The following is a 27,654-nucleotide window of genomic DNA, read 5'->3' on the forward strand; positions in this document are numbered from 1 at the left end:
CGGGGGAGGGCCGGGACCGGCGAGCCCCGGTTTGACAGGAGGAGGGAGGGAGGCAGGCAGCGGGAGCCGCCGGTGCGGAGACGGGGATGGCGTCAGCGGCGGCCCGGGGAGCGGCGGCGTGAGGGGACAGCCCTGCCCGGCCCTGCCCGCAGCCGGGCCGCACCATGGGCAGCGCCGACTCCAAGCTCAACTTCAGGAAGGCGGTGATCCAGCTCACCACCAAGACCCAGGTGAGGGCCGCCATCTCGGGCGGGGCGACGAGGGGGGCCGCGCCATCCTGGGAATCGCCGCCCTGAAGAGCCCCTCACACCCGGCCCTGGCCGAGACACCCCCGGCGCTCCTGTGCGCGGTCCCTGCGTGTGAGGCCGGCGCTGGGGGCCCCGCGGGAGCGGGGCTGCAGTCACGGCCGGCCCTGGCCAGGCTCTCCCAGCGAGGCCGTGCCCGAAGGCCGGGGCCGTGGGGCTCAGGGCAGGCTGCGCCTATCGCCGTGTCACCGGTCTGTGGAGGGGCACCGGCCGGTCCCCGGGGCAGCTGCCAGACGTGGCCGGGCCCTGTCACCGCCTCTGGTGACATCTTGTGCCTTGCTGAACAGCGTCTTGTGTTAACAGAGCAGACGCTACTGTCATAAGGGATGTCCACAGCTCTTAATGTATTCCGCTTGCAGGTTTACATCACACGGTTTGCCACTGCTCCCTTTTCTGTATCCTTTCTCCCACCCCCGCGCATAATGGGTGGAGAACCTTGCCATGTTTTTAGGTAATATCTGATGGAAGGGGCTGTTGGGCAGCTGTGCTGTTGGGCAGCTGTGCTGTTGGCAGCAGATATTTCCATCTCTGACTTATGGCTTTATTTCTGCAGGCTGAGGTGGAGAAGGAGTTAAGTGAAAGTGAGGGCTGTGTGAAGGGAGGGTCGCTGTCTAGAGGTCTAACATATGTTGTGCCTGTCCTGGGAGCTTGCTTAATTTTTGTTTTACGTGGAGTGCCCAGTAGCAGTAGCAGACCTGCAGAAAATTAGTAGCATCTCCTTCTGTCTAAGGAGCAGAGGGATTTTGCTCTTTTGAGGAGTCCCATCTTGTGTTCTTCTGAGCTACAGTGGAGAACAGCTGTTATGATCCACCTTTAGAAGTAAGGCAGCTGCTAAGAAAACGTGGGGGTCATGGCAGAAAGATTGTTAATGATGGGGAATGAATTCACATGAAAAGGGTATGGATGCAAAGGGGTAAAGGGTGGTAGGAGAAAATCTCTGAAAACTCAAGAGGCAGAGGCTATTACTGGGAATTGAATTATAGATGGATAAGGCTGTGAAAGAGACTGGAAAAAAACATGTTTATACTTTCTGAAGCAGTGTCACATTTATCTGCATTGCTAAAGAATGGCTTTTGTGAATATATTCTTAAAAACTACTAGCTGTGAATGTAGGTAAAGAGAGAAGTGGGGGAATTAATGTTTTAAGGGGTTCTTCCAAAGTCTCTTCTGCATTCCAAATAGTTCAGAGTATCCTTAGCTTTGGGCTGTCCTTCCTTCATGGGGAAATGTGCTTATAAAGTGAGATTGGGGGGTGGTAAATCAAGCCTACAGGGCTCTGCCCAGTCTGCTGTTCACAAAGAAAATCCTGTGAGGCAATCCCTTGGATCAGCAGCCCAGGCGAGAGCGCTCCCCTCCCCTGGTTTATCGACCTGTGTAAGGGAAGAAGGTTCACTGGGGCCCCGAATAAAAAGGAAGGAGTAAAAGCTTCATTCTTGGCTGGATTCATTTCATGTCTCTGTGATCTAGGTGAGATTGACTGCATGTGGAAAAGGGTGGGGTGTTGGCGCTCCCATATTTACATTCTGTAGAAGGGCACCAGTGTTTGCTTGTGCAGAACGCATGACTGGGCTCTCCTGGAGCCTTCTGATCTCTTACCAGCAGCAAAACCTCCTGGTCCATGAGATCCTGGATACAAAACCAGGCTGCAGTAATGGACAGAGCCAAATATTTCCAAGCTATTGGTTCACAACATGCTTTGCTTCTCAGCAGCCTGTCTCCTGCTTTGCAGCCTTCTCCTCTGACATTAGGGAGCTGGACAAAGAGATTTTCGCCAAATCATCTGTAACGTGAAACTCTGAGCTCAGAATGCACTGTGAGGTCTTCCTAAGGCTCTGTTGGGAAGAAGTGGTTGAGCCAAAGTCACTGTTCACTCATTGGTGAAGGTTTACAGTTGGCACAGAAGTTAATTTTTTCTTAAAAATAAGTTTTTATAATCTCCAGACTTTTCTTAATTAAAAAATGAGTGTTCCCATGCGAGCATTTAAAAAAAGTTAAATAAATCTGTAAGGAACATAACACTTGAATGCTTACAGCACATGTGGTGCCCAGAACTTGAAAGTGGAACCAAGTCTGGACGCAAATGGAATTGACTTAATTGATTTTTTAACTGCCAAAGAGAAACTGTAAAGGTGTAAGAGTATTAAAAAAGAAAAATCACTTCAGAATTATTTCAGTGATTAAAACCAGCAGTATTACCAGAAGGAAGAAATTAACTTATGCTACAGATATATATTTATAGTCACAGATGGAGAAATGGTCTTTAGGCTTTTTATATTATATGTATATATTACATTACTCTGCACACATTATGCTGGTAGGGCCCGTCCCTTTGATAATAAAACAGATGTGCTTCATAATAGCGAATGTGTGAGCCCTCCCAAACAGCCCATAAAAGGGCTGCCTATTTAACAGATGAAGGGAACATGGATTGAGGATATGACAGTTCGTCAGGGCTGGTCAATTGCAGGTCTGGGAGCTTTAACTGCAGGGGAACCACCTTTTCTTTTCCCAATCAGTTGGGGTTCCTGCCAGCAACCAGCCAGAAGATAAGCAATTTTGATCTTGTGTACCAGCTTGTTAGATTTTAATGGGAGCTATGCCTCTGCTTTTGAAGAGACAGAAAGACTCAAACATGAGGGACAAACCCCAGTCCTTTCCTTTTCCATGGTGTGGAAATCCAGGAGTACAATGGGCTGTTAGCTTGAGTCTGATAAAAGCATATCTTGTGCTTGGGGAAAGGTTGGTCCCTGGCAGACCATTTCTTTCAGTGTTCCAGCTTGACTCAGCTGTCCAGGAGTCTCAGGTTGATCAAAAGCAAAGTTGTCTTAAAAGCAAAGCTGTAACTAACACTTGACACAGCTGACTTTTGTCCTGGTCTTTCCCTGCCAGACTTCTACAAATCCCATTTTCCAGTTTGCTTTGCAACACTGTCTCTGCTGTGAGAGCACAGAACTGGTGGTAGACTTGAAGTCTCATTGATTCTGCACTGCTGACTGCAAAGATCCCATAGAAAAAAAATTATTATTGTTCTGAAGCCTGTGTAGAGGTGCTGTCCTTGGCTGGAGGGATAAAATCTTAGTAGTTATTCATATTTAGAATAAGTCTGTCCAGAGGCTTTCCTTTTGCACAAACAGGTGGTACAAAGATGTGTGAATTGCCTCAAACTAATCCCTGGCCCTGCAGGGTTACCTGATCTAAAGCTCAATCAGGTGCTGCATGAATGGTGATGCCACATCACAGTTCTGCCACATTTGGGGTGGAAAGGAGCAACTGCTGTAACAGATCACCTGAGCTTGTGCAGTACTGGCTGGAAACCCAGGGCAGGGACGAGGGACTTGCTTTGCTGTTGAGCCCCAGATAAAGGAGAGCCCCTGCTCCAAAGGATTGCTGCCGTGGCTGGTGGGATGCTTAGCTGGCATGCTGGCAAGAAGCAAAAAGAGTACACACTGAGCAAGGCTAGTGGCTGCTTGTCCCTTGTTCTCTGCTGATGATCTGCAGCAATCTTAGAATTAGTTTTAGGACAGTCCTCCAGTGGGGGCCTGTTGGAGGAATTGTCAGGAATGGACATTTGATTTAAGTCATAAGCACAGAGAGCTCTTGGTCGGGAGGAGGTACAAATGCACACACACACTGCTGGAGTTTGTGAGGAGCTGTGTCTAAAAGAGAAAGTGAAGGTGGTGCTGGTGTCAGGCTGAGGACAGTAACAAATAGGCGAGACTGTGCCTTGGGAGCTTTTCCTATTTTTAGGACATGGTCAGGCCCTCTCTGTTTTCCTGTTTCCTGTGAGGTATCCTGTTTGTCAGGGGATTGCCTGCTCAGGCTGTGATTCTCTGCTCAGTAACTGGCATGAGGCTTGCAAACCGAGTGTCTTCCTTTCCTAACTTCAGCAGCATGTGTGTGGTGTGCTTCAAAGAACCTGAAACACAACATTTACAACTAGTAGAAAACAAAGAATGGAGGTGTCCAGAATGACTGGTTTTATCTTTGTTCGGCCAGTGTGCAGGTGAAAGGTCTTAATTGAAGGCAAAAGTCTCCCTCCTTGCCCGCTCTGTCACATCACCTCGGATCTGCCCACTGCATCCTCAGCAACACTCTGCTCTACAGTTACCTCACCCTTGTGGAGCTTGGCTTGGGGCATCAGAGTCTCTCTGCCAGTCAGTTCTGTACCTTCAGCAGCCTCTGCCATGAGATGTGTGTGGGTCAGGAAGATCCTTTGCTCTCCAGATGTGCCAGTTGTGTTTCCAGAGTAGAGTCAAGCTACTGATCCCTCAATTCTTACCCTCATTGCTCTGCTGGTGCAGAGTTGGTTATCTACTGTGCTGGAGGAACATTAGGCTCTTTCTTACCTGTGGTGAGGATTCAGCTCCTCATGAGCTCTCTGGCTGAAGCACTGTCAAGGCTAGGAGTGCTCTGGGATTTGTGACTGCAGCGTGTGCTGTACCAACACTTGTACCTAAATCTTGACATTTCCAAATGAAGATATCCCTGGCTGGTGAACAAGGCTGATCTAGGTCTGTATTTCTCTCCTCTGTGAGGCTGGATACAGTCTGTTGGGTGAGCTCAGCTGAGGAAATGGATATTTAGATCCCCAGAGATGCTGCATGCAGAAAACAATCAGCTTAAAAACAGCCAGTAATGTTCTGTCAAGGAGGTGAATATCATGTGGATTGAGTAGCTTCATGATGCCAGGCTGTAATTAAAACAGGGGGGCAGTGGGGATGTGAATGACTCAGTACTGAATCCATGTCCCAGGATTGTACATGGGATACCATCTGTTGATGAAGAGCTGACTTGCTGCAGCTATTAAAAATGCAGGGTACCAGTGTTTCAGGGTAATCTGGTTGCCAAGATGGCAGCAGAGCATGAATGCTGCTGTACATCCAATGTTGCAGCTCAGGGTATTGCCCCTGTGCTTCCCTGCTCCAAGGGACTGCAGTCAGAGTTCCTCAATCTGTGTTGGGCTGCCATCTGTAAAACAGAGGCTGTGTTCAACCTCTGAGGAGGCCTCAGGCTAGTGGGAGGTAAAGGGATCAGTGTCTACTGAAGGGAAATGGTTTTCTGCTCCCCCTCTAGATGAGAGTGAAGGCATTATTTATGCATGATGCCCAATTAGCAGCAATTGCTGCTTGCTGTCGTCAGTGGGAGTGGCTGTGGCAGGCAGCCAGGATGTACATGTGGCAGTTCTACATGAGGTTGTGGTGTGTGGTTTGAAATAGGGTGTAGGATTTGTGGGGTATTTCATGCAGTACGTAGATCAGATTTCCAAATACTTGGCTCTTTTTGAGGAGTACAATTAGAGACGAGATGTGCAAAATATCCATTCCATTTAAGCTTTTCATGCCCAGGTTACAAAGAGCTCAGCTCTTTCACATGCTCAGCTGAAAGTCAGGTTGTGAATATTGGATTGGATTGTTCCTACAGATCCCCTCTGAGGACCTGTGATCTTGAACCATTTGGGAAAAGTTGCTCTTCCCTTGGGAAGAGGTTTGGTGGGGTCTTGCTTTGGTGTCCAGGTGAAATAAATTATGTTTTCAACACTAGGGTTGAGTTTAATAAGATGTCTGAACACACAGGAGTTTTTTTCTGGTTTTGTTTTTAAAGACTGGGGGGTCATTTGGGCTGGTTCATTGCATGACTGGAAGGACTAGGACCAGCAGCAGTGAAGCATTAAGGCAAAGAGCTGCAGGGCAATAACCTGCTGTACCAGTCTGAGGTAGCTGGCCCCTCTCACTTTTTGGCCTGCGGTGGTGGTGACACATCGCATGCCTGTGGGCTGGGGCTGTTAGTTCAGGAGGTGACAGCAAACAGGGCAATGCAGCACTTCCCTGTGTCAGTTGTGAATGTCCTGTTCTCCTCTAAGTGGCATCTGAGCTGCATTTAGACACAGCACAGAGCTGGACAAATTTCCTGCCTTCTACCGCACATCTGGGAGTGGGCAGGAGTTGTTTCAATTAAACACACAGTCATATTTTTGCCCCTTTCATATCTGACCTGCAAGACCCACCCAGTGGTGCTGATTATTGCCCTTAGTGAGCGCTGCTGTTTGCTTTGGAGCTGGTGCTGGTCGCAGGCAGGAGGCTCCTCCTCGCCCCAAGCCAAGGGCTGGGGGTGCTCAGGTGAGCAGCTCTTCTGACCTGCCAGCATGTCCACACCATGGCTGGTGAAACTCTGGGAAAGCTCACATTTTCCTCTTCTGAATGCAATCATGGGTCCATCTCTTTCACACTGCTTGTCATAAACAGGCATGTATTTATCCTGCCCCTGTAGCTGGACCCCTGGGTGGGATGAGCTCTTGCAGCTGTGTTTGGGCAGTGTCTATCTCTTGGCAAGTATTAGCAGAAAATGTAGTAGAAAGAGGTGTATTCCCAGGGCTGGGTTGGGGGCTGAGCTTCTGAGACCACACGTTTGAAATGGATTTTCTTTGGTCTCCTTCTTCCATCTCCTCTTTGAATGGCACACTTAGTGCTTTTTAAGAACAAAGCCTTGGCAGCGACCAGCTGCACTGAGTCCAGTTCTCTATAAATATTTGATTCAGAAAGATCAATTGCATTTTATCTGTAAGTGCTTTGAGGTGGGTCTATCAGTTCCATGGCTCTGTTTGTGCCCTAATGAGATGTCCCTGATTACTTCCTTGAGATTTTGGTTACAAAAGAAGTAATTCCAATGCACACTCAGGGCTTCCTTGACTTGTTCTGAAGGTGGCAGAGTGCACACGGACAGCCTGGCCCATGTGCAGTGATGAAGATCTTGGATTATTAGCAGCAGTTGCAGACAAACATGAAGCCTCCTGTATGTCTGCAGGAATGTTCAGTTTGGGAGATAAATCATCCTAAGCCCTGGAAACAGAGGCTGACATATAAAACAGTGCTAATATGTTTTATTGAACCTCTTCTTGCCTCATCCCATCCGCAAGTCAGGCATAATTGCTGATGATTGGATCACATGGAATGGTAGTTCCACATCTGTAACCACATTTGTCTCTCCACAGCCTGTGGAAGCCACGGATAATGCCTTTTGGGACCAGTTCTGGGCAGACACAGCCACTTCAGTGCAGGATGTCTTTGCTCTTGTACCAGCTGCAGAGATCCGAGCAGTGAGAGAAGAATCGCCTTCAAATTTGGCAACTTTGTGTTACAAAGTAAGTTTGGTGCTGTTTTATTCTTTGGAGCTGTGATAGCAGGGGTGTCCCTGGATCAACAGCACTGTGGTTTCCAAGGGATAACAGGTACCTTGTACCACAGAATGTTCTTGCTTTTGTCCCTGTCTCCTTCTGAGGGTTCCTCAGCGTTCCTCTTATAGGTTAGGACAGACCATAGCTGGTGTTTGATCAGTTTGGAGCCTTTTTCTTCTTGTCCCCTTCCTCTTGTCCCCTTCGCTCTGTCCTCTTGGGTCTTACCTGCTCTATATCTATAAACTGCTTCTTGCTCAGGGGACTTTGTAGCAAGGCTACATATTTTTGGTGAGGCTGAAACATCCTCTTCCTTGTCTGCACCTAATTGTACCTCACCATGCTCCACTCTGGCTTCAAGCTGAGAGATCCCAGGGGGATGTGCAGACTGTCACTGCACAAAGGCCTGGATAAAAGTCTAGGAAAAAAAATAATCTTAAGACTTTTCTTTGTTCTGCTGGGATAACAGAACATTCCTGATGCTGCTTCTGGTGTTATCGCATCCTTGTATGGAGCACAGGGACATTGAACAGCATTTCCTACCCTGCCAGGTTTGGCAAATTGTCAAGCTGGTGAACAACAGCCTGAGAGTTATGCTGCCTGGGAAAGTGCAGGTGTTAACAATACTCCTGATTTGAGCCATGCCAAGACTAGCCTTGAATTTGTAGTTTAAAACATTTGGAATGGCACTTTTCCAGTTTTAAATAGTTGCTGCCATCCTGTTTTTCTTTCCTCCTCTACAGTATGTGAATGAGACTTACTGAATCATAGTGAAGGTACCTCTGACTGTGAATTGTAGACAGATGCATGTAGAGGATACTTGAGAAAAAAATATGAACATGAGGAAAACTGCAATGTTTATTCCCTTGTATTGGCTTCTGGCAATGAGCTATCTGGGAGTCGAGAAGGGCTTAGAAGATCTGTAACCCCTTTGACTCTGTGTTTTCTTTCTTCCAAAACCAAGATTAAAATACAGTCTCTTCTGCCTACTGGAAACAGGTGTGTTGGGAGGCCTTGTGACTGCGGGACTGTTTATGCATGAGCTCTAGATCTTGGGATATCAGTATCATAGGGGCCCACTCTAGCAGTGCTTTTGCCCGTCTGAGAACCCTGACTTGTGCCATGTGCAATCTGCCACTGGACTTAACAATACTGTGTGTTTGTGAAGAAATGTCATTTACAGTCATGGTTGGAGATTCAGGCTGTACAGTCATAAGTGTGCCTGAAGAAATCGTTCAGCTCAGTTAGTGTGTGACAGGCTGGGACAAACAGCACTTAAATACCCATTAATGCAGTGACGCAGGCTGGCAGAGTCAGTGACCCAGGCAGTCTGCCATGAAAATAAGCAGGGACACATGACCTAATGAATTAAAAAGCAGCAAGGTGAATCCTTGTTAAATGTTTTGGCTTTCATTTCCCCTCTGTTTCCCCTTGGGATCAGGGATTAAGAGCAAGTGGGGGCAGCCGTGGAGGAAAGAGACTGCTTTTTTCTGTTTGTGGGTAAAACCTCCTGTCACTGCCTCCTGTGGCTGTAGTTGCTGCCTGGTGAGACCCTCATCTATTCTGAAAAGCCCAGTGACCCTCCACTGGCAGTGGCAGCAGCCACTGGATGGGCTGCAGAGTCTCAGTCCAGAAGCTCTTTCCAGAGCAGCAGTCCTGTTCACAGGGGCAGTGGGGAAACCTGGGCTACCACTCTCTTCTGCAGCAGGACCTTGACGGATGCTGCTGGAGGCTGTATCCCTACACATAACACAGGCAGCAGCTTAGCTGCCGCCTCCTGAGTCAGGAGAGGTCCCTGCTGTAATCACACAGACAGAACTGTCACACTGTGTGTTTCTGCCAGCGCCTCCCTTGATGCAGCACAGTGCTGCTGCCTTGGTCCTTCCTGCCTGCATCTCATGTACTTGCTGCAGCTGATTAATCTCATCTGCCCTTTTCAGTGCATAGTGTCATGGAGCAGTGCTGGAAGGAGCCTTCTGGTGCTTTGGCTGTCTGTCTCACGTGGCACCACACATGTGCTGCATGGATTAGCCCTGGCATTTGAGGTCTCTTGCAGTGAAACAGCAGAAATTCAAGAAGGTCTGTTTAAAATCATTAACCCTGTTTTTTACAGAGTTTCAAACAGCCACTGTGCCATTAAACTGAGAGCAAATGGACTCCCAAGAACTGCTTATAGATCTGTGAGATCACTAGCAGGACAGACCTGCCTAGCTCTTGCTAACTTGTGCCCAGGCTAATGCTGCCTTCCTTGGTTTTGTTTCCTTCAGGCTGTGGAGAAGCTGGTGCAGGGAGCAGAGAGCGGCTGCCACACAGAGAAGGAAAGACAAATTGTCTTGAACTGCTGTCGGCTGCTCACCCGTATCCTGCCTTACATCTTTGAGGACCCAGACTGGAGAGGTTTCTTCTGGTCAACTGTCCCTGGGGCTGGCCGAGGAGGGGTCTGTCTCTTGTCACTTATTCTTCTTTCTGGAGGGTGATGGGGTGGCTGCAGTGAGGAGACACTGTGTGTATTTGGGGGCAGTTTTATTCTGATTATTTCTATGTGGTCAGAAATTAGGTGTCACTTTCTAAATTCTTTCCCTTCCTTTGGTTCTTGCTGCATCTTCTGGGTATTTCATTTGTGTGTGTAGCTGTAGGAGAACACTGATATGTGAGGAAAGACTTCTCCAGTACAACTGGAGGTATGACTCTTAGTGAATATGAGAGCTGTAGTGAAGGCTGTATGATTTTCTTAGACTGAAATGTCCTTGTTCCATTAATTACAGTTGATTTAAGTTTCAAATCAAAATGCAACAGGGTGTTGTTTGCACTGATTTTACAATGTCATGTTTAAAGTGAAGGGTGCCAGAGAAACTCTTGGCATCATGACTCAATACCCTGCTTATGAGCTGAGTGATACAGTTTAGCCAGGGGCCTAACCTGGGAGATGAAGCCCACAGCTGAGCAAGAGTGGTTAAAGAGTGGTTGTGTTTCTGGCTCTGTCAGTGAAGTGCATAACCCTGGGGAGTATCTCAGCCTCCCCACATTTCTTTGTCTGGACAGCAAGCTCAATAGTGCTCTTTTGCATCTCTCAAAGGAGCGGGGTGAAAGTGCTTTAGGATCTTCTGCAAATAGGAAGAGTAGCAGCACTGAGAGCACAGCTGAATTATACCAGGAGTATGTATTTGCCTTCTTGCTCCCTCAGCAGCTGCTCTGTGCATAGAGAGCCCTCTCCTATGAGTTTCTGATCTGCAGGTCAGTGTGCCTGTACTGAAGTATGTGGTTCTCTTGAGTCTAAGTGCAGTGCAGTGTCTTTGGGGGCAGTTATGAAGGGTTGGCAGTGGTTGGTACAGTGTAAAGTGGCACCTTTTGCTGTCTCTGCCTGTCACCTCTAATCTGGTTTGCCTGAGGGCACATCAAAAGGAAGTTCTAGGTGATGAAAAGGGAAGTCTTTGCTAGTCCTGCTTTGTGACTTGTGCAATTGGGAGGGTGGTGGTTGTCAGTCTTTTCATCCCTGCAGGGGTCAGGAATTGCTGGTGAGGCTTAACAATGTTTTGGGAAGGAACATGCAGGGGTGCCTGGTGCTCTGATCCAGCCAGGCTGCTGTTATTCCTGTTTTTCCACTTTGTTCAGCACCTAGAAAAGAGTTTCTCAGCCTCTGAGTGGTGGAGTCACCCCAAGGTGATCCAGCCCAGTCCATGTGTACTGTGTTGGGGACCCCTCCTGAGTGTGGGTGGAGCTGTTGTGGTTCGGTGTGCTCAGTCGTTTAACCTGTAAGGCTGGGATAACAAATACATCCCTGAGATGTTAGGGAAGCTGGGGTCACATCTAATCTGGGGCAACAGCTTTGCTGTCTGGTGGCTGATTTCTGTCTGGGAACTGGAGATGATGGTATGCCTGGACACTTAGTAAGTATCTCTGTGATTATGCTTCACCTGCTTCATGATGGAGTGATGGATGGCAGAGCTTCCTGGAGCCATGGCTTCTCCCTCCTCTATGGGAGTCTGTATTGTGTTCAGATCTACTGGTTTGTTGTGTGTCACCATTTAGGATGTGGTATACCTGCAGCCTGCAGGGACATTTTTTCTGGCAGTCGAGATACTCTTAGTAAAGATCAGTCTTGGAAAAGAAATCCCCTTGGACCCTAATGGTTGTCATTTCACCTCTGACTGTGAGCAGAAGTCAAAGCATCTTTGCTGGCTCCATCCATCCTCTGTGTGCCTGTTCCTATATCTGGGCTCTGTTTGTGGTATCCTCTCTGCTGTCACCAAGACAGATTCAGAGCCACACAGACCATTATCTCCATAGCTGCCTGCTGTGATTGAAGAGCTGTGTGTTGTGCTCAGGCTGACAGAGGCCTGGCTGAGGTAGATAAGCTCCTGCCATTCCTGCTCTCTGCTTTTCCCTCCAGCACCGGTGTGTGGTGGGAAAGCCTCCCAGGCAGGATGCTCTTTGATAGGCAGGATCTGGCAAGGTTTCCCGTGGCAACAGCTGCAGAGGAGTAGCCATGTGTGCTTGGAGAGATTTCTTTGAATGCTGGAGATGGCACAGTCTTCTCTGCTCACTCTGCCGTGGCAGGCTGGGACAGCCACTTGCCTGATGCACACTGCCTCACCCTGTTCTGTCACCTCCAGTTTTGGGCAGCCCATGCAGAAAGAACTTTGAGGGTTTTTTTACCTTATTGCTGCTGGTTGGTTTCTCCCTATTGCTGTCTCCATGCACCATCCAAATCACCCTCCTTCATGAATGTAACACCCTCTCCTCTGTCAATGCTTCTCTTCCCTTTTGTCTTCAATAAGCCAAGCCACCTGGCAAGGTGTACCCAGTGCTAATCTTCTTTTTCCCTGACATCTCCAGACCTTTGTCTGCTCAGTTTGCTGTCATTAAAGAGCTTGTTCCTGTTCATTCAGCACCATCCAGGGGGAAATTTCTTTCCTGTACCGTCTGGGTTTTTGTTCCTTTGTTCTTTTGTTCCCTCCTGTTCCTGTGTAATGTCTTGTCTCCCTATGTGTTTTGGGGAGTGTATCTTCTTGTGCTGTGGCATATTGGTGTTACTGTGTGCTCTTTGCTCACCCTGAACTGACAGTGCTCTCCTGTTTGTCACTTCAGGGAGATGAAGATGATGAAAATGCCCGGCCACTGGCCGAGTCCTTGCTCCTCGCTGTCACAGATCTGCTCTTTTGTCCCGACTTCACTGTCCAGAGCCACCGGAGGAGCACGGTGGTGAGTTGGAAGTTGAATCATGAGATTATCTGTATAGAGGCATATTAGGTGCATGGTGTGGGGGGACCCTGGGAAACCCCAGCATCTTTCTGCAAGCCTGCAGGCAGGAAAATACAGATTTGCTGAGCTTGACCCTACAGTGAGTGATATTGATCATCATTTTGGGTTCATGGTATGGTGTTTGTGGCTTCTAAGACAGATGTTCTGGGGATTGTTGCAGTGTGATTGAGTCTCAAATGGAGTGGCTGGCAACTACCCCCACACTACAGCTTACCTCTCAGGAAAAGGTGGTTATGATGGCAAACAACTGCTCTTCTGTTGTTGCCAGCAGAGCAGAGACCTTTAGCACCTTGTTCCTCTCTCTGGCAGTTTGGTGCATTCTGGGGCAGGAAGCAGCTGTTTGTCTGTTCATATGTGCTGTGATCTGAATGAGTAGATGGCCTCTGTTGTGTCTTTCCACCTCTTCTCCCTCTTTGTATGTGGCAGCAAAGACATTTAAATATGTTCTAATCCTTGTGGTGACTGTCTGTACCTTAGAGGAGTTTCCTGAAGCAGGGATCTTCTACCAGGTGTGCTAAGAACAGAGAACAGATTGTGGTGCATCTTCCTCCTTTTTCCCTGCAAGTGACTCTCATGTTTTTTGTAGGTTCAGTCTATAAACAAAAAAAAAAAAAACAGTTCTCCTTTTTGGGATAGATCTGACACAAACTAAAAATGAGCATGCTAAACCATGATATGTTTGATGGCTGCAAAATTCTGTGACAAATCTGAGTACTAAATTGATTGCTTGGGGTTTCTGAGTAGTAGAGAGTTGAAATCTGTCACCTGGGGCTGAAGGGGCAAGGCTGGATCAGAGCTACCCATGTGCTATGAGTAAGTGGTGCTGAAACAGATGGACTTCCTGTCCAGTGCTGTCACCTGGGATGGATTGCACAAGTCAGGGTGACAATGGATTTTCCTGGGAGAGCCTCCCCCCACCACTTGCACCTGTGATTTTTCCCTTGGCAGCAGCCAGACTGGTTTTTCAGGAATTCTGTGCAACTGGAATTAGACGCTGAGACTGTGAATGATTTGTGTTCCTTGCTGCTGGCTGCCCTTCTGCTGCCTGCAGCCTCTGTAGTCTTTGCTGAGCCGACTTTTCCTCTCTGGGCTTGGTCTGACTGCCGCTTAAGAGCAGAGAGATGGGTACCATCATCTTCTGTTCATGGCAGAGCAGCATGTGGCCCCAGAGATACAGGTCATGGTGGATGTTGGCTGAAGTACCAGCACCACAAAGAGGAAGAACTGTGAGACAATGGGCAAAGAAGACACAGGACTGACCCATATTCCCACTGAAGTCAGCCCTAAAATTGTGGCTGGAAATGTGGGCTCCTTCCATCATGCACAGTACTTTTATCTCTGTGTTTTATCCCTTGCTTGCAAAGGCTGAGCTCTTTGAAGACATCAGCACCTGCTTTTTCAGGCCTGGGAGGGAGCTTTTGTACAGTTCGATTGTCTGGGTGCTTCTCTGCTGTTTTTTTCTAGAGAGAGGGGCTGAACTGCCTTGGATGCACCCTTGTTGCCAATTCTAGCTCTTGCCTTCTGTGCTTCAACCTCTTATTTCTCCCACAGGACACAGCAGAAGATATCCACTCCATTGACAGCTGTGAGTACATCTGGGAGGCGGGAGTGGGCTTTGCTCATTCTCCACAGCCCAACTACATCCATGACTTGAATCGGTAAGAGCTTCTGCTAAGGCCAAATGGAAAGAAACTGGGCTCAGGAAAGGGAGATCTGGGGGAGATGAGCTCTCTTTGCCTCCTCGAGTATCCATGATTCCCAAGGAGCTTTCTGCTTGCTCCTTTCCAAGGTAACAGGATTGACAACACAGAAAAAAAGCCAGCTGACCTTTTGAGTAGCTTTTCATAATGTAAGGTGGGAGTCAGACTGTCTGCAGCAGGAACTGGGTAAACACTGCTGTTCTAGAAATGCCAAGGAGCTCTGTACTGGATTTCTTTTTTGTAAGGCAGCAATTCTGTTTAGCTTTGTGCCGGTGACAGCAGTATGGCTTAGGAAATTAAATGGGCTTAGCTCTCCCTCAGAAGGACTTTCTAGACGGGACTGAGCCTTCCTTGCATGTTGTTGTGGTGATTGTGCCTCCTATGCCCAGTCCCTGCTCCTGAATGGCTCCAGGCCTTTACTTCTCCTTCCAGGACAGAGCTGCTGAAGCTGCTGCTGACCTGTTTCTCTGAGGCCATGTACCTGCCTCCCTCCTCAGACAGCAGCAACACCAACCCCTGGGTACAGTTTTTCTGCTCTACAGAGAACAGGTGAGGGTAAACGGTGGGGGCCTGGGTGCCAGGGGGAGAAATATCTTCAAATCCATTCCATGGAGTGTTTTGGTAATGGGTAACCATAGGACTTGTTACCTCCAACATCCAGGGGCTGTTCTTTTACTTTGTCCCTGTCTCATGTGCACCCCATTAGTATTTCAGCTTAGTGAGGAGTGTTCCTCAGCAGAGTCTGAGCACGGTGCCCGCTGGAGTTTGCTGCAGGACTGATCCCTGCCCTGTGGGAAATGGCAGGTCCCGTTCCCTGCTGTTCCCTTGGGAAGGGAGTGTGGTGTTGGTGGCGGATGAATGCCGCCCTCTAGTGAAATTGTACCTCTGGGACTTCCAGCTCCTCCGGTGATACTCACTGTAGGGGAGTACAAACCTGGCTGGAGGCTGAAGAAATACAGTTTTGTCTTTCCAGAGGCTAGAGAGCTTTGAGGTCCTTTCCCGTTTTCACATTTTGCACATGATTCCTCTGGGAGCCCACATGGCCTTTTTCACCTCCCCTCCCCTCTCAGCTGTAGTCCAGGAGCCCAGCTGGGAGCTAGAGTCTTGGCTCTTGGGTCTGAGCTGCTCAATCATGGACTGCTGTCACAGGTTAGAGAAAATGATTGTTTTTTCATGGCCCCAGGCTCCTGGGGAGAGAAATGCCTGTCTCTCTCCAAGGCAGTGCCTTTTGTTTCCTGCTGCTGCCTTCTTGAGAACATTTTCTCCTCCACAGACATGCACTCCCACTCTTCACCTCGCTCCTGAACGTTGTCTGTGCCTACGACCCTGTGGGTTATGGGATTCCTTACAATCACCTGCTTTTCTCTGACTACCGTGAGCCCCTGGTGGAGGAGGCAGCCCAGGTGCTGATCGTCACCTTGGACTATGACAGCTCCACCAGTTCAAGTCCCACTGTGGATGGCACAACCACTGGCACAGCCATGGATGATGTGGATGTGAGTGATACTGGAATCTGCATTTGCTGCTCTCCTGAACTCACTGGGGTCCTCTCACACCAGCTTGTATTGAATATTGAGCTGTAGGACCCAGCACTGCTTGTTGAGTAGCACTGCTACTCCCCTTGCAGTCTGCTCTCTCTGTTCCAATCCTGCTTCAGTCCTGTGGTCACTAAAGACCTATACAGATCAAAATACTAGATTTTGATCTCTGACTTAAATCAGGAGCATGTAAGTGAAAAGCCCCTGACTTTACTATTCCATGCAGTGCTCTGTCTCTTTGCATTTAAAGCTGAATTATTCAGAGCAGAAAGCTGAAGTGAGAAACCTTGGTGGTTATACTTCAGCTTCCTGAATATACCTTGCCAGTAAGCATTTCCCTCCTTTTCTTTGAGTGCAGCCTCCCGGACCAGACAATCTGTTTGTGAATTACCTCTCAAGGATACACCGGGAAGAGGTAACGTGTTCCCTCCTGCACTGTTCCCTGTCTGATTTCATGATGATTGCATTAGCCCTGGGCCCACCACAGTCTCTTTCCTGATCTGTTGGCAGGATTTCCAGTTCATCCTGAAAGGAGTGGCTCGCTTGTTATCAAACCCGCTGGTCCAGACCTACCTGCCAAACTCTGCCAAGAAGATACAATTCCATCAGGAACTCCTTGTTCTCTTCTGGAAACTCTGTGACTTCAACAAGGTGTGGATCTGCTTCTTGCTGAGCTTCACCCCAGCTTGGCTGTTGTGACTCTGGCTGGAGCAAGCCCTGGTGAAGGGCTGTGGTGGGTAGTTGGCAGTGGCTCTGGGATGCTGTGGTCATCAGCCCCACTGATGCAGATGCTGGGGGTCTGGCTGTAGAGACGGCCTGGGAGAGGGGCTGCAGCTCCTGAAGGTCTGTGCTGGAGGCAGGTTCTGCAACAGGTATTATAATAACTCTGCAAGTAACACTGGAGTTGATGAGGTAGTGCATACACCAGCCTTTCTAATGTTCTTGACAGACTGATTAACTAGAGACTGTCTGTCCTGAGTCCTGTGGGTGGTGCAGGGTATATGCTTATGATTGTCTGAAATACTCCCTTTTCTTCCAGAAATTCCTTTTCTTTGTGCTGAAGAGCAGCGATGTTCTGGACATTCTTGTCCCAATCTTGTATTTTCTCAATGATGCCAGAGCGGACCAGTGTAAGTTGGTTATTTTCAATATTTGGAACAATTTGTGCTCGACAGTTGGGCTAGAATGTTTTTGAGATGCTCCCTCCCTACCAGTTGACAGCATTTTGAATGCATGTTCCTGACCTTCTATAGACATGGAGTGGAGTTGTCTGGTTAATTGGGTTTTAATGTTTGTAGGGGGCTAGAATCGGTACACAATCTATCCTGCAATATAGGGAAGGGAAATACTTCCTTAGTATGTGTTAACATTTTGAGTCCTCTTATTGAAAATTGTGTCCCTGATCCAGTGAAGAGGGAAAAATGACTAATCTGCTTTGCCAAAGCAGAGTAGGGAGTAAATCAGGCATAACTCCATCATTGTGTAGTGCAGAGAAGTAGTCAGATCTTCACTGCTATGATGAAAGGTTTACATTAAGAACATAATGAAGAAAAGCATCCAAGACGTAACACCGATAAGACTTAACATAGATGTGCTTGGGAAGGACACTGGTGCTGACAATGAAGGGAGCACTGTGTGGGGTGTCCCTTATCAGGATGGTTTAGTCTGTGCAATTTTTTATCAGTCCCATAGTGTTTCTCCTCCCTTCTCACTGCCTCTCACAGAATTCCACTGGCCTCTCTGTGACATATTTTTCTGTTGTTTTTTCTCCTTGCAGCACGAGTGGGTTTGATGCACATTGGGGTCTTTATCCTCCTGCTCCTCAGTGGGGAGCGTAACTTTGGGGTGCGACTGAACAAGCCGTATTCTGTACGAGTGCCTATGGACATCCCTGTCTTCACAGGGACACATGCTGACCTGCTCATCATAGTGAGTACAGCTCCAGCACTTCTTGAACCCTCCTAGCTCCACAAATCATTGTCCACCTTCAATATACTCGCCCTCCCTAAACTGGAAGCCCACTAAATAGCTAGGAAGTGTGTGGGATGCACACTGTTAACCTGAGGTGATGTATCTGCCAGGGTGCATATGCATGAGGTGTAATTCCATCTGCATTAAATGATCCCAAAGAACAGGACTCCTCATGGTGCTGCACTGCTGTCATGAGGGGGTGAGTGCATGCCCTCTACTCTGCTGGTAGGGAAGGCAGGAGATCTGGCTCTGTCCCAGGCAGACAGAGGTGTGTGGAGCACATCTGTCAGTGAGGACAACAGTGATACCAAGCTCAGCTCTACAGCTTTGGGTAGCTGCAAGTTTCATTGACCTTTCAGTCAGCCCACAACACTGCCTATGAGCAGCTGTGTGCTTTGCAATACAAGCCTCTGGTGCTTCCCTTCTGTCATGTTCTCATTTGACAGAGAGGAAGCTCTCAGCAGCTTCTGATAAATCTCCAAGAGGAGATTCCTATTAAAAGGAGTAGGGAGAAACCCGCCCACCATAACTGCTCTTGATGCTATGTGTTTTGCTCTTGCATTCCATTAATCTCAGATCATCTCTTTGTTTTAATTATGCCTAGGACTTCTCTAAGGACATGCCAGATAAAGGTGGGAAGGCCAAGATTGCAAATGCCTGAACTGGTTACAAGGCACTTGAATCTTTCTATGTCTGAGGATATAATTAAAAATAGGACAAACATTTGAGTTAGAAGTCTGCACTAAAATCAAATGTAAAATGATTAGTTCTGTGGCATTTCAAGCAGCTATCATAAGGGTTCAGAGTCAAAGTCTATTGGAGGTGAAGGTGTCTCTTACTTCCTGGTGGTTTAGTTTTGTCCCAGGCTGCCTAAACATTGTTGAACAGCTCACAGTCAGTTTCTGTTTGCAGTGTTATAGGGCCCTAATCACATTCCCAAAGGATTCCTTGTAAATGAAAGCTTGTACTCCTGGAGCGCGAGTCTGCAGTGAGAGCAGCCTTCCCCACCTGTGTAATTGTGGAGTGTGCAGGGCCATGCCTAGGTAGGAATGGTGTCAGGAAGCGATTAGTGTGGGGGTGGCACTGGTTTTGGTTGAGAGGCTGCTTTCAGTAAGGTGCTGCCTTGCTCAAGAGCTCCTTCCTTCCACAGGTCTTTCACAAGATCATCACCAGCGGGCACCAGCGGCTGCAGCCCCTCTTCGACTGCCTGCTCACCATCGTTGTGAACGGTGAGCACTGCGTGGGGGGAGAAAACACAGCTCACAGTGCTCTCACTCCCCTCTCCCTGTGCCACTCTCTGTGTTCCCCTGCTACTGGAGGGCACTGGCCAGTGCAGATAAGATCTGCCTGCATGGTCAGATGGGGCAGAAGGAGGGACAGCAGAGTCCTGGAGCTCCCTTGGGGAGGCAACAGGACATTTGCCAGCAGGCCTTGTGAAGGTAGTTGGCAGTACTGTCCCTTTCCAGCAGGGAGTGCCACCTCCTCACAGTGGTGGTACTTCCCTTGGACTTAGTGAGTGCCCAGGTAACTCCAGTTGCGAAGCTTTTCGGGAGGAAAGCAGAGATGGTGTTACTAGTGTAAGACTAAACAAAATCCTGTAAAAGCAGCAATGCCTCATTTTACTAGGCAATATCTCTGTTTCATTTGCTTTGTATTTGGAAATGTTTCTGTGGAACCATTTGGCTCAGCTATTCCATGAGGCTTTCTCAGAAGTGCAAGGGTGGGAAGATCATAAAAGCAACATTTTTAGTGGTGTATTTTTGAGAATATCATCTTGGTTCTTTCCCTAGTTTTCATTTGCTTTGCCTTCCACAGTGTCTCCATACCTGAAGTCTCTCTCCATGGTGGCTGCTAACAAGTTACTGCATCTCTTGGAGGCTTTTTCCACCACCTGGTTCCTATTTTCTGCTGTCCAGAACCACCATCTTGTTTTCTTCTTGCTGGAAGTTTTCAACAACATCATTCAGTACCAGTTTGATGGTAACAGACTGCTTTATTTAGTGGGTTTGCACTAGTTTAGTCCAAGAGAATGTCAGATGGAAGTTCAGAGGAAGTCCAAGGAGAGGAGGTGAGAAGTGTAGAAATGAGCTATTATAGGACTAGTAAGTTTGGTTAGTACACAATCACCATTGGGGTCCTGGACCAGGTAGATTTGGTTAGAACAAAATGAGATGGCAGCTAATTATCAGCATAACCTCAGCCCTCCTGCAGAAGGTGACATGCACAGAGAGGAAAAGAAACAGAAAGTGAGTGTGTAACTCATAAGCTGTGACTGGCTGGATATTGCTGTGAAACTGCTCGTGTTGCTCAGCAATGTAGGTGATGGGACAAAACAACTTTCAAGTGCCTCTCAGTTCTGCTTTGGCAGATCTCTGGGGGCTGAAGACCAAACCACCTCATCAAAAGAAAGTTCTGATATTTGCTACTTTCCAGGAAATGCCTTATGCTTTCCCTGTTAATAGCAGTCTTTTGCCTAATAAATAATAAAGTAAGGTCTCTAAACCTGGTCAAAATTTAGTGTTTTGCTTTAAATTTGCAAATCAAGAATGGCCATTCTGCTTCCCTGATGGGAATCTTGCATGTGGCAATTGCCAAATCCAAAAGCAGCCTTTGTGGGTGTAATTTGTGTTTTATATTAGAGGATGGTTTCATTCTGTTCTGTGCCATATTGAAGGCAGTAAGAATTCTGACCTTTAGGCTTTGCTATTTCAAGCCTGTGTCTCAGATTAAATGCCCTGATTTGTTTTGTGAGTTCTTTTGAAGATGGAAGAATGTTGAACCTTAGTTAGTAACCTTTTCTTCCAAAATAGATGCTAATATGTGGTTTAAACTGTCCTTTTTCTTCTCTTTTGAATATCCCTCACCAAACCATTTCTTGTCAGCTTTCCAGCCTAGGAAAGATTTCACTGAATTTTCTGTACTGCTTTGTAATGGATAAGAGGATATTGAGCTCTGCTCTTTCTTCCCTGTGCCACTGCCTTTGTGGGTGGGAGCAGTCACAAAGGCACTTTGTGTACCCAGTGAGCTGTGCTGGGTTGGCAGAGCTCTTGGAGCCTTACTTCTCTGCTTGTTTTGTTGCTGTGATTTCCAGGGAACTCCAATTTGGTCTATGCTGTTATCCGCAAGCGGAATGTCTTTCACCAGCTGGCCAACCTGCCCACGGACTCGCAGTCCATCCAGAAGGGGCTGCAGCGCAAGAAGAAAACCCCCGAGCCCATTTCTCGCACCAACTCCCAGGACGGGGTCTCCATGGAAGGGTCACGTCCTGCTGCCCCTGCTGAGCCAGGGACACTGAAGACCAGTCTGGTGGCTACTCCAGGTGAGCTTTAGTTTACCTTTGGGACAGGAGAGGTTTGTTTTCTCTGTGGGATATGGTGTGGACTCACCCTTTCACTGGGTGTGGAGTGATTAAGAGTTTACATTTGTGAATAACTTAACTGCCTCTCAGTCTGAGTTTCAGATCAGTTGGCCCAAGCTGATCACAAACAAACTGCCTTGAGTTTCTGTCCTCTCAGACTTAGTGTCCATAAGACCATTTGTCCTAATCTTGACCTGTTGCCTCAGATTAACTCTATCCATGTGAACCTGTGTTCCTCCTCCTTCTCAGGGAGCATTTTCATAGAGAAAAAGTCCTTTGAGGTTGTGAAATCAAAGCTAAATCTTGCTTCTCTTGTTGAAAGGGGAGCTTTTCCAGTATCAGCTGAGACACAGGATATCTGTGCATAGTGGGGTAGAGAAGAGCTTTTAAACCTATTTAATTAACTTGTGTTTCTGAGCTTTTCCTCTTTTGAACACAGGGATTGACAAGCTCACAGAGAAGTCCCAGGTGTCAGAGGATGGGACCATGCGTTCGTTGGAGCCTGAGGCTTCCCAGCTGTCACCAGAGGGAAACCCACCTGTGGCCCTGAGTGATGGGGAGTCATGGAGTGGGGTAAGGCTGGATGCTGGTGTGCAGGGAAGGTCTAGGTGTGTGTGAAGAGAACAAAATGAGGGGTTAGAAGAAGAGGTCTGTTGGCCCATTGAAGAAGGGCATCACATTAAAGGCAGTGTACACACGTGCAGGGTGCTGGGACACAACGTGGTCCAGAATGGGTGTTGCATCATCTTGGGTGTTTCATGTTTATGCTATGACACAAGAGCTGGGGCACTTGAGTGAGCTTTCTCTAACACAAAGACTATGACAGAGCAGTGAGTGCAGACTTGCCAGAGGATGTCCATGAAACCTCCTGATCGTGATGTTTCCAACTCAGGTTCTTACTGCTGCTTCTTTTTCATCTCCGTTGGGATGGAGAGCTCTACCAGAATCTTTTAACTCGCTGGTGCTGTGAACAATGTGTTCCCATGAAGGCTGGGCTGAGGTGCTGCCTTCAGAGTGGCCTTGAATAAATGGAATGTACAGAATTCCCAAATACTCCAGGACCAATTTTCTTACCCTTCCTGGCCTTCCCTAGTACCAGGTGAAGACTGTGGCTAGCGAGACATCTTAAGCACACAATTAATTATGTTGTAATTAAATGAGATCTTGACTGGGAACTTGTGGAAAGTTTTCTTCTTCCAGCAGCCCATGAAACATAATCATGGCTCATTCCATCTGTGTCCAGCAGCTGGCTCAAACTGTTCCCCAGCTGGAAAAGCACTGGCACAGCTCTACCCCAAGCTGGCTGTTGCTGGTTGAGAAGGTGACAAGTGAATGAGTCTATTTATGTGGAGCTGCAGGGTGGCTGTTGGAAGGAAGTGCTGTGCCCATTTGTTTTGTAGAGAAGTCAGCTCTATGCAGTAGCAGTGAATGGTCAGGGAGCATTGCTAAAGAAAAAGCCTCTCTGTTTTCACCTTGTGCAGAGATTGACAGTGGTTTTAGAGGGTTATTTCCTTCTCTCCTTCCCACCATGAATATGGAAAGCCAGGTTGAGTGTGTCATTCCTCAAGAGGCGAGAGTTGTTAGATAGGAGTTGCTGGGAGCCTACCCTTGGAAAAATGCTCTTTAAGATATTCCAGAATGGACACAAAAAATCCCAGAGATACTCAGTAGACAGAGGCTGAAAAATCTGTGGCCGTTAGCTATATCATCTCTGTGCCAAAAGAAAGAAGCATGCTTCTGAACAGTCTCTTGTCAGTGCTGTTTTAACTCTGTCACTGTGGATTGTTCCAGCAGAGTGTCAACAGTGGTGACTGGAGCTGTGACCTTCCACAGGGTCCTCCAGCTTCATCAAATATTGCCGCTCTCTGGGTGAGAGCACGTGAGTTTAGTGAATGAAGGTTGGGTGGGTTTGACATGCTCTACAGACAGGCTGAGCTGTCTTTCCCAGTAGTGGTCTAGAAAATCTGGGGAGAATATCAGCAGAAAATGGATTGTATTTCGTACTCTTAAGTGTGATTAGCATTTGTTTGCTTTTATTTGTTAAAAATAATGTTTATTGATAGGAGGCATCACATTCCCGGAGGGATCGAAGGCGTCTCTCTAGTGCATCCTCCAGTGGACAGTGGACTCCAACTCCTGACTGGGTAAGGGCATCTGGACACAGGAAATAAATAATGAGAAAGAGTTGTGGCAGAAATGCCTCACACACCCTGCCCCTTCCCTGCCATCAGAGGCTTTCCCAGAGCAGCATTTCCTCACAGGCACTTGAGGTCAAAGCTCCAGAACTTTAGTTTACTGACATCTGCAAAGAAATATTTTATTTTCCTGTTTCAAACCAATATCCCACTGGTCTTATTGGGTGCCTCATAATTCTAGTGCTCCAGGATTTATGGTATTGCTCCTGTGCACTCAGTTCACCCACCAGATTTGTGATTATTGTAAACTTCATTTGTTGCAGAGATTGTGGAGAAAGCTGTAAAAACCTGCTAATGCAGTGTACTGATTTCCCTGCTGTTTTTCTACCTACAGGTGATGTCTTGGAAGTCAAAGCTCCCCCTGCAGACAATCATGCGACTCTTACAGGTGCTGGTCCCTCAGGTGGAGAAGATCTGCATTGACAAGTAAGGAGATTTTTGGAAAGGAAGGGCTGTGTGGTGTTTAAGGAGCAATATGAGGTTGGCAGAGTTTGAATTTGGGGGCCTGTAAGGGAAACCTTGTAAAGTTTAATTGAAAGCATCCTGGGCTCAGTAGAGTTGTTACTTGGCTTGCCAAACATCTTGTTTGTCTGATCCCTTCTCCACTCTGTTTACAGAGGAGAGGGGGTGTGTTCTCCTGGGCCATGGCTTAGTACCTGTGTTTGTTTAGGCTGGTCCTTCATGCTGCAGCAGTTTTGGAGGTGTCTGTGGGACATGCTAAGGATGTTCCTGGTCTGTGTCTTGGCAGGGGTCTCACGGATGAGTCAGAGATCCTCAAGTTCCTGCAGCATGGCACCTTGGTGGGGCTGCTACCAGTGCCTCACCCCATTCTCATCCGCAAGTACCAGGCAAACTCGGGCACTGCCATGTGGTTCCGCACCTACATGTGGGGAGTTATTTATTTGAGGTAAACCAGCTGGGTGCAGCCTGGCTTGCTCTTTTCCAGACTTTTGGGAGGCCTACAGAGAGAATTGCATGCCCTCAGCCAGCCCTGGGTTATCTCATATTTACAGGATAGAAAGATGTTTTTCCCTTGGAACAGACTGGGGTGTATCAGCTGTTCCAAAACTTTGAGTGGGTGACATGAAGGGAGTTGTTCTGGGAGTGCTGCTTGTTTGGGAACTGGCAGCAGCAGGGAATAGAAAAGCTGCCCAGAGGGTCTGGTGCAGAGATTTTATGCAAAGCTCTGGCTTTGTGGGATGTTGTAGATACTGTCATTCCTGTAAGGTGTGTTGTCTCTCAACCAGTGATTTCCTTTTATGCAAAGCTGAAGGCACACTGTGCAGCCAGCTCCTGTAATCATGGCTGTGAGATTTGAATTCTATGTAACTGGCCACAGGGAGTAAAGTCGCTCTTGTCTTTCTCTCTCAGGAATGTGGATCCCCCCATCTGGTATGACACAGATGTTAAGCTGTTTGAAATTCAACGGGTCTGAAGAGAACACTTACCTCTACTGAGAGAAATACACTGGATCTAAGGACTGTGGCGTGCTGCTTCATCACAGCTATTCCTTCATTTCACATCCAGCTGAGAGACCAAAAGGACAATCACTTCATTTACCTCCCTGTCATTTAAAGCTTTAATCGGGACCTGCTTGGGCATCCCTCCCCCCAGCTCACTTCTCTTCCCTCACCCTTCACCACGAACCTTGAGTTAAAGATATCTAAGGGATTGTCCATTGTTGTGGTTGCACTAGAAATCAGACTGTTCTTAGCTCCTCTGTTACTCTTTTGCTTCTGGATGTGGTTTGGAAAGCAATCTGACCCTGTCCTTGCCCTGGTCAGAGTCAGCATTTAATTGAAAAAGACTAGCTGTAAATTGGGTACAAAGGGAGAAGCTGCTATTCCTGCAGGAGACAGGGTTTGGAAACTGCAGTTACTTCCATGTAGCTCCGTAAAGTTTCCAGGGATCCCTTCTGGCTGCAGGTGTCTCCCTGGTGTCTCAGTTGCATATAGGGAAGTCTTTCCCACCTAAATGAAAGGAGATGTTGAAGGAGAACTTTGTGTCTCAGTTCTGAATCTCTCTAGTCCTTTCCTGGAAAGCTGCTTGAGAAGTTTTGTTGGTGTGGGTCAGAAGTTTTTCCTTGGCTTCCAAGCCCACCAGCCTGTCCTTCATGGTGGACTGTTGCAAAGGAGCCTGTCTTACTTATAAAAGCCCTGTTTAATGCATGTGAGCACACAGGGAGGAAGGGACTGGCTCAGTGAGAGCAAAGAGAAGAGACCTGACTTAAACGCTTTTAAGTCTTCTCCCGCTAGCTGAAAGGACACCGTCACCTGGGTTTGAAAGGAACCATATCCTTCCATCTTTGCCTGGCAGGCTGATGCAATGCAGGGAGCAGAAGGGTCTTTTGCACACTACTGTTAAGGCAAGGGTTTGAGGGAGGCACTCAGGGAAGTTGTAGGAGGAATTTGGAAGTTGTAGGAGGAAAAGCATCTCCATGTCATTAAGGAGTGGAGAGTGCTGAGGCAAAGTTGAATTCTTCAGGGCATTTTGCTTATTGACCAAGTTATTGGATCTTGAATGTATTGGGTCCCAAGCATGTGTATATTTTGGGAAGCCAGAATGGAAATTGGTGGGAGATCGCTGTTGCTGGCTTGGTTTAGCATCGTGGGGTTACACATTGATGAGTGGGGACACTCTGAAGTTTGATTCAAATGTTATGTTCTGCTGGGAGGGGCTGCTGTCTTAGATCCACGTCGTCTTTAGGCAATGAAATATGAGGGGTCCTGTCATGAACAGAGACCTTTCCATCAAAGCATAATTCTTGGTGCTCTTTTATTCAGGCTCTTGGGAGGATTGCTGGTCATGAGCTGTTTGCCACAGGTTAGGCCCAGTGGCATGACTGCATGGAAACAGGTCTGTCACATTAAGTACAGGGACAGTGTGACACACTCTGTGACTTGTAACCCTGGCCTAAGCTTCGCAGCTGCAGTGGTAACAGCGTGACCATCGTCTCCCAGAGAGCTGCTCCAGTGTGCTGCTGGCTCCCACTGGCCTGTAGTCAGGTGGTTTCCTCCTCTGGGCACTGAGAGAGAGAGTGGAGTCCCAGGCCAGTAGAAAGTGAAATAAAATTGGAACAGTTTTTATCTGAAGGATAAGTAATATGTGAAATAGAGAGAGGTTATTCCCCAAGCTGCTTCCCATCTCCAACCCACTTTGCCACCCAGCACTACTCCCATCCTGACCCCACCTCTGTTCAGGTGTAAACAGGGTCTGTTTCACTTGGAGAATCTCATGTATAAGAATGTGATTTGGTGGGGCCAGACTCTGATTGTATGGCACTCGCACCTCACAGCTGGAACGGGGCCTCCCGTGTCCCACGTGCTTTGCCTCTTCCCTCCCATGGATCTGCTGGTTCTCATGATCTCTTCCGTCCTCTCTTTTCTGCTTTATTTCTTTGTGAATTCCTCTGGAAGCCTTTTTGTTTGTTTCTTGGTGTTTGGAGTCTGATCCTTGTTCTGTGGAAATCAACTTGCACTGTAAACTCTTTGCTTACTTATGGACAGAAAGATAAAGATTAACTGAAACATGCACTTGGGTACTTTTTTTTCCTCCTTCCGCAGAGGGAGGTTTATTATCTTGTTTGTTTTATGTTGAGGTTTTTTTTGTGCCTCTAGGGGACCATGGGCTGGCTTCCACTGCAGTGGTAATTTTTTTTAATAATGAAAAATGAAGATTTGACTCTGGGAAATGAGCCTGAATTGTGTAGGTTTGGCCATTTCTGTATTTATAGCATCATCAAATATCAAACAGGATCAAGTCTCCTGAGTTAGTGAACCATGTGCTAAAACCTTTGTGCAGTTGGGACCTGTAGAACAGGCACCCTGGCCCTAGGGGCTCTTAGGAAAGGACATGGAGGGCCTTGACTGTTTATCTGATCTGTGGTGGCTGCAGGTGAGAGTTGGAGCTGGTGGGCTTCATTCCTGTCCATGCTGATCATGTCTTCAGTCATGTATTCAGTGTTCATTCCAAAGTCACCTGCTCTGTCAAAGCTCAGTAACTTAAACCAGTGTTTTATCCATTAAACTGGGTACACCCACAAAGTGCCATCTCTCCTTGTCCCCAGGCTGTCAATCACTACAAAGAAGGTTTGAGGTCAGACATTAGCATGTATGTCCTGTGGATCCCATGGTACAAACACTGACATGAAAATAATA

At 47.6% G+C, this 27,654-nt stretch overlaps 1 protein-coding gene across 2 annotated transcripts; it reads left to right on the top strand.

Moving 5' to 3' along the window:
- HID1 (HID1 domain containing) lies at positions 1–27,028 on the top strand. 2 transcript variants are annotated; one of them, XM_054645019.2, is made up of 19 exons: positions 1–230; positions 7,294–7,443; positions 9,741–9,911; positions 12,562–12,675; positions 14,287–14,393; positions 14,868–14,984; positions 15,709–15,931; positions 16,332–16,388; positions 16,484–16,624; positions 17,013–17,103; positions 17,751–17,902; positions 19,095–19,173; positions 19,760–19,924; positions 21,036–21,263; positions 21,742–21,875; positions 23,366–23,446; positions 23,832–23,923; positions 24,246–24,404; positions 24,869–27,028. In XM_054645019.2, exons 1-19 carry the CDS (start codon positions 165–167, stop codon positions 24,930–24,932), a joined length of 2,391 nt encoding a protein of 796 aa, XP_054500994.1. In that variant the 5' UTR covers positions 1–164; the 3' UTR covers positions 24,933–27,028. The 2 variants fall into 2 exon arrangements, with proteins under 2 accessions (XP_054500994.1, XP_077044268.1); XM_077188153.1 differs by lacking the exon at positions 7,294–7,443.
- Positions 27,029–27,654: the final 626 nt, after the last annotated feature.

The sequence above is a fragment of the Agelaius phoeniceus genome, chromosome 19 (assembly GCF_051311805.1).
Source record: "Agelaius phoeniceus isolate bAgePho1 chromosome 19, bAgePho1.hap1, whole genome shotgun sequence".
NCBI classification, from domain to species: domain Eukaryota; kingdom Metazoa; phylum Chordata; class Aves; order Passeriformes; family Icteridae; genus Agelaius; species Agelaius phoeniceus.